The 10,695-nt window shown below is 45.2% G+C and overlaps 1 protein-coding gene across 1 annotated transcript; it reads left to right on the top strand.

Moving 5' to 3' along the window:
* The first annotated feature begins 3,128 nt into the window (after nt 1-3,128).
* On the top strand, nt 3,129-9,113 carry eno3 (enolase 3, (beta, muscle)). Its single transcript, XM_068713035.1, has 14 exons — nt 3,129-3,224; nt 5,309-5,398; nt 5,809-5,904; nt 6,025-6,083; nt 6,184-6,253; nt 6,403-6,536; nt 6,856-6,972; nt 7,056-7,161; nt 7,381-7,578; nt 7,793-7,869; nt 8,123-8,247; nt 8,364-8,472; nt 8,657-8,715; nt 8,853-9,113. The coding sequence occupies exons 2-14, from the start codon at nt 5,314-5,316 to the stop codon at nt 8,920-8,922; spliced, it is 1,305 nt and encodes a 434-aa protein (XP_068569136.1). The 5' UTR covers nt 3,129-3,224; nt 5,309-5,313; the 3' UTR covers nt 8,923-9,113.
* Nucleotides 9,114-10,695: the final 1,582 nt, after the last annotated feature.

The raw sequence follows: 10,695 nt of genomic DNA, 5'->3' as shown, positions 1-10,695 counted from the left end.
AGGCCTGGACCAGAGCAGCCCGATGGAAACTGACATTGTCCCATACCACCACAGACCTGGGCTGGTCTGTACAACTATATTATGGAGAGCATCTAGAAATGTGAGTATATGTTGGCTATTGTATGGACCTGGTTTTGCATGATGATGCAGAAGCCCTCGAAGGCTTATGGCGGCACACATTGTGATATTTCCCCCGCGCTGCCCCGGGACGTGCACAATTGCCCTTTGGCCAATTACATTACGACCCCGTCGTCTTGTTTCGCTCAAGTCGAATCCAGCTTCATCCATGAAAATGAATTCACGAGGCTGTGCGGCTCCATCCATGGCCAAGATTCTCTGTAACAAAAAAGAAAACATATTACTGTACTACAGTGCTACACATACAGAACCCTCACCCCATCACACAGGTACCTGTGTAGCTCTCCGAATGGATCCATGTGGTACCGATACGGTACATATTCAGCTGCTACTGGATTTCAGAAATACTGTATTGTAAATGTAAAGGACAGCTACACTTACCCGTACATATTCAGCTCGAAGTCCTTTGACCCTGACACTGTTCCTCTCAATGGGACCCTGTAGAGCTGCTTCATGGTGATGTTGTGTTCTCCCAAGATGCGTCTGATGGTGGTGATGCTCACACGGTTTATGTTGTTGAATACTTGCCCGTCTGCAAGTATTTTCTGTCGTAGCTGGTGGAGTCTGGGTGGGTCTGCCCTCACTAGGTCCACAACGGCAAGTTCCTGCCGTTGTGTGAACAGGCGTTGGCGTCCTCCTCCAGAAGGTCTTCTAGTCATGCTTCTTTTTCTTACAGTACTTTACTGTATATACTGTATCATCCACTGTACTGAAACATCTCATTATAAGTAATCATGGTATGTTTCACAGAGATTACCACTTTGGCTGCAGAGGGAGCATTAGCACCCTGCAATACCCTGTACACGTGATGTGGTAATGTGATATACTGTAGTAGAGTGCTGTAAATACCATCAGAGTAGAGCAGAAGATAGAGCGGTGAAGACATACCTGTTGTCTAGTCGGAATGTTCTTATTACAGATGCCACTGTGAAGCGGCTTAGATGTGGGTGGACTCTCTGCCCAGCTTCCCTCATAGTCAGGCCATGGTTGATGACATGGTCCATGACATGTTGCTCTTATATCATCAGGAATAGGGGTCCGTGCATGGCCTCCTCGACCTTGACCTTGTCCTCCTCCTCTTCCTCCTCCTCTTCCTCTTGCTCTTCCTCTTCCTCTTGCTCTTCCTCTTCCTCTTCCTCTTGCTCTCCCTCCATCCATGCTTGCAGAGTTCTTGAAATGGCTAAACTGAGGGCTTTTTGTAGCTGATTGGTGTTCAGTTTTGCAAGTAAGTGCCTTCAGGTGTGTATTTGAGTGGTTGCAATTACCCGATGTGTATTTTGGATACATGTGTTTTCCAAATGGCACCCTGAGATTTCATTTCTGAACGAAGAGTCTTATGTATGAAACAGAGTGTAGTATGCAGGACCCAGTGTGTTTCATAAAGGAGTAAGTGTGTTGCAGAATTGCAACTAGAGTGCAAAGCAGGGCTTTTGTTTGAGGTATGGGTACATGTGTTGGAGGTATGGTAAGAAAAGCTTCAAGCTGTGTTACTGTAGTCTAAGCATGAGTCTATAGTGTTCAAGCAACGGGCAAAAACTGTGATAATTATACATTATTCTGATGTTCTGGACCTTTGATGAGGAAACTCTGTGTGTGAGTCTGTGTGTGTGTGTGTGTGTGTGTGTGTGTGTGTGTGTGTTGGTGTGTGTTGGTGTGTGGGGTGTGTGTGTGTGTGTGTTGGTGTGTGTGTGTGTGTGTGTGTGTGTTGGTGTGTGTTGGTGTGTGTTGGTGTGTGGGGTGTGTGTGTGTGTGTGTGTGTGTGTGTGTGTGTGTTGGTGTGTGTGTGTGTGTGTGTGTGTGTGTGTGTGTGTGTGTGTGTGTGTGTTGGTGCCCTTTAGAGCTCGTCTCATGTTTCCTCTTCAGATGAACTTTGACCTTCTCTGTCCCTCGTTCACTCCACAGAGAAACAGACTTTGTACATTTTCTAACTATTAATAATAATATGAATATATTAAAAGTATTAATGTTTTAATAATATTAACCTTCATAGAAATCATATAATAATAATATTTCTGGTAATACTACTACTACTACTACTACCACGTACTAATGCTGCGTCAACTACTGGTAGCTCTACTGCTGTAGTACTTCTAGTTCTATCCCTGGTTCTATTAATAATGAAAGGATCCTTCAGAGCGTATTGATATGTATGGTTGGGTTATGGTTATATTAATAATGAAAGGATCCTTCAGAGCGTATTGATATGTATGGTTGGGTTATGGTTATATTAATAATGAAAGGATCCTTCAGAGCGTATTGATATGTATGGTTGGGTTATGGTTCTATTAATAATGAAAGGATCCTTCAGAGCGTATTGATGTGTATGGTTGGGTTATGGTTCTATTAATAATGAAAGGATCCTTCAGAGCGTATTGATATGTATGGTTGGGTTATGGTTCTATTAATAATGAAAGGATCCTTCAGAGCGTATTGATATGTATGGTTGGGTTATGGTTATATTAATAATGAAAGGATCCTTCAGGGCGTATTGATGTGTATGGTTGGGTTATGGTTATATTAATAATGAAAGGATCCTTCAGAGCGTATTGATGTGTATGGTTGGGTTATGGTTATATTAATAATGAAAGGATCCTTCAGAGCGTATTGATATGTATAGTTGGGTTATGGTTATATTAATAATGAAAGGATCCTTCAGAGCGTATTGATATGTATGGTTGGGTTATGGTTCTATTAATAATGAAAGGATCCTTCAGAGCGTATTGATATGTATGGTTGGGTTATGGTTATATTAATAATGAAAGGATCCTTCAGAGCGTATTGATATGTATAGTTGGGTTATGGTTGGTTCTGTTGAACATGGTCCAGATGTTCTCTGGTTGTTATGAGTTCATTTCTGTACATTTGGCTCAAACGTCGACTCGACCAGCAGCTGATTAGAAGCTGCTGGTCGAAGGCAACGCTTTTCTCCTCCTCCTCCTCCTCCTGCTCCTCTTCCTCCTCCTCCTCTTGCTCCTCCTCCTGCTCCTCTTCCTCCTCCTCTATAAAAGCCCTGCAGCGTAGCAGAGGGACACTTTCCCCGTCAGTCGGACAGTCAGACAGACAGACGCCTCCTCTCCTCTCCTCAGGTACGTGACAAACTGTTTCCTGTTTGTTGATCTCAATTTCTTTGTGGCTGCATGTCTTTTATTTTGAAGGAGGTGTTAGAGTGTCTCTGTGTCTCTCTGTGTCTCTGTCTGTCTCTGTGTCTCTGTGTCTTTGAGTCTTGACGTGACCTAAAGAGAGAACAGCCGTCTGGTCTTTGATCAGCCTGAAGGTCGACGAGTGGAACAAACAGCAGCACAAAGTCCAGACCTGAACCCTTTAGTCTCAGTACTACTATGTTGTAGTATACGTATGTAGTACACTACGTAGTATACTGTGTAGTGTTATAGACTCAAAGCTGTGTGTTTAACCAGAGTACACTGAAATACTCACAAATATCACATTAACACAAAGAACAGTGAAGGCAGTACACTGGAGAAGTATAACTAGCTGGAATAGTATCAGTATCAGTAGTATCAGTACTTTAAGCAGTAGTATTCAGAGTAGCAGTAGTACTTAGAAAACATAGTAAAAGTTTTAGCAGTAGTTTTAAGTGTATTGTCCTTCCTCTCCTGCAGTGTGTGTGTGTGTGTGTGTGTGTGTGTCTCTGTGTGTGTGTGTGTGTGTGTGTGTGTGTGTGTGTGTGTGTGTGTGTACAGTAAAGGCCATAAGTCGTTTCAAAGTGTACTGTTACCACTCAGCTGTTGTTCTGCTGCCAAGTCTGACCTATCAAAACACACACACAGAGACACACACAGAGACACACACAGAGACACACACACACACACAGAGACACACACACACACACACACACAGAGACACACACACACACACACACACACACACACACACAGAGACACACACACACACACACACACACACAGACACTAAAAATAATGCTATGCTATTACAGTACTACTAAATCTGCCCCTTATACTATTCTGATATGCTAATGTTGCTAACACTGTTTCTACCAGTTCTTCTCCACTAATGCTAATATGCTAATGTTGCTAACACTGTTTCTACCAGTTCTTCTCCACTAATGCTAATATGCTAATGTTGCTAACACTGTTTCTACCAGTTCTTCTCCACTAATGCTAATATGCTAATGTTGCTAACACTGCTACAGCCTCTGCTGCTAGTAGAACTGCTGTTAGCTCCAGTATTATAGCGACTGATGCTAATGCTAGGAATGCTAATATGTCACGAGTAATGTTGGAGATCAGACCTTTAGAGAGGAGAGTCTCAAATACCTCTTCAAATGTCAACTACATTAGTGTGTGTGTGTGTGTGTGTGTGTGTGTGTGTGTAATTCTATAAGAGCAAAGAGGAAGTCATGACCGCTGTAGAAAGGTCAGGGAAAAGGTGAAAGGGTCCTCCCCCCCCTCACACTTACTGTATTAATAACTCAGGAAGATAAGGAACCCCCCCTCCTCTGTCACCACAATGGTCTCTCCCTCGCTCCTTATTGGCCCTTAGTACATGCCCGTCATGAGACACTCTGTGATTGGCTGGGTGGTTTGTGGGAGGAGTCTGATAAGGGACTGGTGTCTGGAGGCATCATGGCGTCTCACAGGATCTCTAGAGCAGGTCACACACACACACACACACACACACACACACACACACACACACACACACACACACACACACACACACACACACACACACACACACACACACACACACACATACATACATACATTTAACACACACTCTGGTTCATAATTGAATAATTCTTTTTTTTCAAGGTCAATGTTTCATTCTTTTCCGACTTGACAAAATTAAAATTCACTCAAACTTTATTGACATGAATGTGGACATTCTGTCTCCCCACCTCTCTCTCTCTGTCTCTGTCTCTTTCTCTCTCTCTCTCTGTCTCCCCACCTGTCTCACTCTCTCTCTCTGTCTCGCTCTCTCTCTCTGTCTGTCTCTCTATCTCTCTCTCTCTCTGTCTCCCCACCTGTCTCTCTGTCTCGCTCTCTCTCTCTGTCTGTCTCTCTATCTCTCTCTCTGTCTCCCCACCTGTCTCACTCACTCTCTCTGTGTCTCTCTTTCTCTCTCTGTCTCTCCACCTGTCTCACTCTCTCTCTGTCTCTCCACCTGTCTCACTCTCTCTGTCTATCAGTCAGGATGTCGATCACTAAGATTCACGCTCGGGAGATTCTGGACTCCAGAGGAAACCCCACAGTGGAGGTGGACCTGTGGACGGCCAAGGGTGAGCAATGTTTACGTGTGTGTGTGTGTGTGTGTGTGTGTGTGTGTGTGTGTGTGTGTGTGTGTGTGTGTGTGTATGTATGTATATACTGAATATATATATATATATATATATATATATATATATATATATATATATATATATATATATATATATATATATATATATATATATATATATATATATATATATATATATATACACACACACACACACACACACAGTATATCCAGGGTGTGGTTAGCCTAGCTTAGCACAAAGACGGGAAGTAGGGGGAACTGTTAGCCTAGCTACATCACAAGAGAACCTTTCAACAACTCCAACTTTCTGTCTCTTTGCCTCTCTGTTTTTCTGTCTGTCTGTCTGTCTCTCTGTCTGTCTGTCTCTTTGCCTGTCTGTCTGTCTCTCAGGTCTCTTCAGGGCAGCTGTTCCCAGCGGTGCATCGACTGGAATCCATGAAGCTCTGGAGCTTCGTGATGGAGACAAGAGCCGCTACCTGGGCAAAGGTAGGAGCAAGGCAGTAACAGGCTGAGGGTTTGAATCCCCACAGAGCAAGGCACTAACACCACAGGCTGAGGGTTCGAATCCCCACAGACTGTCTCTAACGTTTGTATTTTTCCCATCAGGCACCGTTAAGGCCGTGGACCATGTGAACAAAGACATTGCCCCCAAACTGATTGCCAAGGTACCAGCAGAAGATCAGGATGTCATTAAAAACTGTATTTGAACTGAAAATTAAAAGTCTGTCTACCTGTCTCTGTCTGTCTACCTGTCTGTCTCTCCAGAACTTCAGCGTTGTTGAGCAGGAGAAGATTGACAAGTTCATGCTGGAGTTGGATGGCACTGAGAACAAATGTAAGGACCTGTCTGTCTGACCTGTCTGTCTCTCTGTCTGACCTGTTTGCCTCTCTTTCTGACCTGTCTGTCTGACCCGTCTGTCTCTCTTTCTGACCCGTCTGTCTCTCTTTCTGACCTGTCTGTCTGACCTGTCTGTCTCTCTACAGCTCAGTTTGGTGCCAACGCCATCCTGGGCGTGTCGCTGGCCGTCTGTAAGGCCGGAGCAGCGGAGAAGGGAGTTCCTCTTTACCGCCACATCGCAGACCTCGCCGGACACAAAGACGTCATACTTCCTGTTCCTGTAAGTGGGAGGGGCCTCTGGTGGGTGGGCGGGGCTTTTGTTCTGACTTCAGCAGCTTCCATTACAACCCAATACTGATCAATCATAAAAAGGTGTCCAGCTACTTCGACTGGTTTGCCACTGATACTGAAAAGATCAAAGTGTCCATGAAGTTAGCAAAGCTGGCTAGTACAATTTAAAAACTACTATAAAGTTAGGGTAGGTGGCTAGACATGAGAGGAAATAACTGCAAATTAAAATAGATCACTAGTGATGAAATGACTGATCAGTTGGCGTTGGTGGCTGAATGCTAGCTGGCTAACAAACGTTGTCTCTGCAGGCCTTTAACGTTATTAACGGAGGAAGCCATGCTGGAAACAAACTGGCCATGCAGGAGTTCATGATTCTTCCAGTTGGAGCCGCCAACTTCCACGAGGCCATGAGGATCGGCGCCGAGGTTGTATTAGTACTTGTATCGGTACTTGTATTAGTATTATTGTTGGTATTAGTTTGTATGTCTAACTGTATTTGGATGTTCAGGTCTACCACAACCTGAAGAACGTGATCAAGGCAAAGTACGGTAAAGACGCCACCAACGTGGGAGACGAGGGAGGCTTCGCCCCCAACATCCTGGAGAACAACGAGGGTGAGACATGCACCTGTCTGTCTGCCTGACCGTCTGTCTGACTGGTTCTTTTGCATGAGCTTTAGAAGCCATCTTCAAGCTAACAAATACACTAAATAATAATCAGATTTAAAGTGTTTACACTCCCAGCTGAAGATCACAGGGAGTGTAGATGAGCAGAAAGTCGTGGGTTTGATTCCCAAATCAGAACTAAAATCGTCTCTTGTCTCTCTCTTTCAGCTCTGGAGCTGCTGAAGTCGGCCATCGAGAAGGCCGGGTACCCCGACAAGATCATCATCGGGATGGACGTGGCCGCCTCTGAGTTCTTCAGGGCCGGGAAGTACGACCTGGACTTCAAGTCCCCCGACGACCCGTCCAGACACATCAGTGGAGACCAGCTGGGAGACCTGTACCGCAGCTTCATCAAGGGCTACCCGGGTACGTTGCTGTAGTAAACTCTGGACAGGTAGACAGACAGGTAGACAGACCTGTACTGCAGTTTCATCAAGCACTACCCCGGTACCAACCTCTTTCAGTACAATCTGTTACTGAGATAAACTACACAGTCATCTGCAAAGAACTGGATGTGATTAAGTTCTAATATAATAATCTACTTTGTTCTCTACCTGTCTGTCTCTCTTTCTGTCTCCAGTCCAGTCCATTGAGGATCCGTTTGACCAGGACGACTGGGAGAACTGGGCCAAGTTCACCGCCTCCACAGACATCCAGGTGAGACAGACAGACAGACAGACAGACAGACAGACAGACAGACAGACAGACAGACAGACAGACAGAGTCAGACAGACGGACACAGACGAGGCTTGAATGTGAGTCTGAATATTTTTAGTGGATCAGACTTTAAAGTGACTCACCTGTGTGTGTGTGTGTGTGTGTGTGTGTGTGTGTGTGTGTGTGTGTGTGTGTGTGTGTGTGTGTGTGTGTGTGTGTGTGTGTGTGTGTGTGTGTGTTTCTAACCAATCAGATCGTAGGAGACGACCTGACGGTGACCAATCCAAAGAGGATCCAGCAGGCCGTGGACAAGAAGGCCTGTAACTGTCTGCTGCTCAAAGTCAACCAGATCGGCTCTGTGACCGAGTCCATCCAGGCGTAAGACACCTGTCTCTCTCTCTCTAACGATCCCTCACCTTCCCTGACTGACTGTCTGTCTTCCTACCTGTGTCTCTCTCTCTCTCTCTCTCTCTCTCTCTCTCTCTCTCTCTCAGGTGTAAGCTGGCTCAGAACAGTGGTTGGGGTGTGATGGTCAGCCATCGCTCCGGAGAGACTGAAGACACCTTCATCTCTGACCTGGTGGTGGGACTCTGTACTGGACAGGTAGACACACACTCAGACAGACAGGTAGACAGGGGGAAAGGTAGAGAGACGGGTAGAGAGAAAATAGAAACGTATGGAGGCAGGTAGATCAGAACAAGGATCAACAACAACAGCTGTTCAATAAAGTGTCTGATTCACTGACCACCTGTCTCTCTCTCTCTCTACCTGTCTCTCTCTCTTTCAGATTAAGACCGGTGCTCCCTGCAGGTCAGAGCGTCTCGCCAAATACAACCAGCTGATGAGGTGAGAACTTCCTGTCATTCGCACAGTACTTTTCAAAGTAAAAGCATGGCTTTTTACTTTTGAAAGTAAAAGCATAGTGTTTACTTTACAAAGTTGAAGAGTTGACAGAGGAATAAAAACATGTCTCTGACCTGTAGGATCGAGGAGGAGCTCGGAGACAAAGCTAAGTTTGCCGGTAAAGACTACCGCCACCCAAAAATCAACTGAAGCTCCGCCCTGACATCCTGTCTGTCACTGTGACAACTGACCGACAACTGACCACCCTGAAGCCCCTCCCCCCTCCAGGTGGGGGTGATGGGTCAGAGGTCACGGCGGGTTTGACCCCGCCTTCCTAGAAATAATTCCATTAACGATGTTTTCTATACAAAACACAATAAAGACGAAAGAAAGAAACTTTACTCTGTGTGTTTTATTTTGTTAACGTGACGAAGATTTTAATAATTACATTTATTCTAGTGTAGCAATTACATTTATTATAGTGTAATAATTACATTTTTTGTGTAATAATTAAATTTTTTATAGTGTAATAATTACATTTATACAGCTGAAGATGATTAATTTATGTTTTTATAGAAAACTATTCTAATTTTAGTTTGTGAACCAGAAGATCTCTCTCACTCCACTGAGTCCACTATTCATGCAGGTTTCATTTTATGTTGAAATATGTATTAAGACAAACTGTAAACTTGTAAAATGATGACAGTGTCAATTTAAGACGCAGGAAGTAACAATAGATGGATCGTGATGAGTCGTCTTGGTCTTGGAGAACTTCTGAAGAGCCTGAAGTAAAAGTGATGTTTTTCCTCCAGAGAGTCAGGAGCTGGTTTACTCCCCATCCTTAAATATCCTGAAGAGGTACTGGTCCCTTTGGTGTCTTCAAACAGGAAGTCAGAGAGGAAGTCCCTCCCTCAACGACCAGTTGAGGCTTTTTACCTTTTGGACTCTTTTCAAGGACCCCTGGTTTAACCTGCTTTGTGAGGACGTGTGCATGTGTGTATGTGTGTCACTGTGGGGGGAGAGGAATGTTGTGCGTCACAACACACACACACACACACACACACACACACACACACACACACACACACACACACACACACACACACACACACACACACACACACAGAGGTTTTGTGATCAGCCTCTTTCTCTCTAATGAGGTGATTGATGACCCTTTCTTACTGTGTGTGTGTGTGTGTGTGTTTTATGTGCGTTGTTGATGACGTCGGAGGATGAATGGGGGGCGGGGTTTTGTCTGACTGGGACAAAGACAACGGGGGGTCATTAAACACACACACACACACACACACACCTATCCTTTGGACCATGTGAACCTCACTAGCCCCGCCCCCTTCCACAGGAAATAGTTGCTCACGACGATGCGGTCGCCACAGTGACAGTTTACGACAAGGAGGGACGGCCGAGGTCAGAGGTCACGAGGGTCTGAGAGAGACATCAGAACCTCAAGGACCTGGAACCCCCTCAAGGACCATCTATAAGGTCCTGGAACCCCCTCAAGGACCTGTGGTACGTCTATTGGTCCTAGAACCCCCTCAAGGGCCTGTGGTACGTCTATAAGGTCCTAGAACCCCCTCAAGGGCCTGTGGTACGTCTATAAGGTCCTACAACCCTCTTAAGGACCTGTGGTACGTCTATAAGGTCCTAGAACCCCCTCAAGGACCTCTGGTACTGTCTATAAGGTCCTGGAACATTCTCAATAACCTCTGGTACGTCTATAAGGTCCTAGAACCCCCTCAAGGACCTGTGGTACGTCTATAAGGTCCTACAACCCCCTCAAGGGCCTGTGGTACGTCTATAAGGTCCTAGAACCCCCTCAAGGACCTCTGGTACTGTCTATAAGGTCCTGGAACATTCTCAATAACCTCTGGTACGTCTATAACGTCCTAGACCCCCTCAAGGACCGCTGGTACGTCTATAAGGTCCTGGAAGCCCCAATTTGAGCATTCTCAATGACTTCTTGTC

Source organism: Cebidichthys violaceus, unplaced genomic scaffold, assembly GCF_023349555.1.
Source record: "Cebidichthys violaceus isolate CVI_PGR_0920_01 unplaced genomic scaffold, fCebVio1.0.p SCAF_19, whole genome shotgun sequence".
In the NCBI taxonomy this organism is placed as follows: Eukaryota; Metazoa; Chordata; class Actinopteri; order Perciformes; family Stichaeidae; genus Cebidichthys; species Cebidichthys violaceus.
The sequence above is the reverse complement of the archived record's forward strand: the minus strand, read 5'-3'. Positions and strand labels throughout refer to the sequence as shown.

What these genes read in the sequence shown, in the direction of transcription:
- eno3 (XM_068713035.1), top strand. Translation starts at nt 5,314, where the DNA reads ATGTCGATCACTAAGATTCACGCTCGGGAGATTCTGGACTCCAGAGGA. An exon ending in GGATGGCACTGAGAACAAAT is followed by an intron (nt 6,254 to 6,402) that starts GTAAGGACCTGT and finishes GTCTCTCTACAG; the next exon opens with CTCAGTTTGGTGCCAACGCC. An exon ending in CATCCTGGAGAACAACGAGG is followed by an intron (nt 7,162 to 7,380) that starts GTGAGACATGCA and finishes TCTCTCTTTCAG; the next exon opens with CTCTGGAGCTGCTGAAGTCG.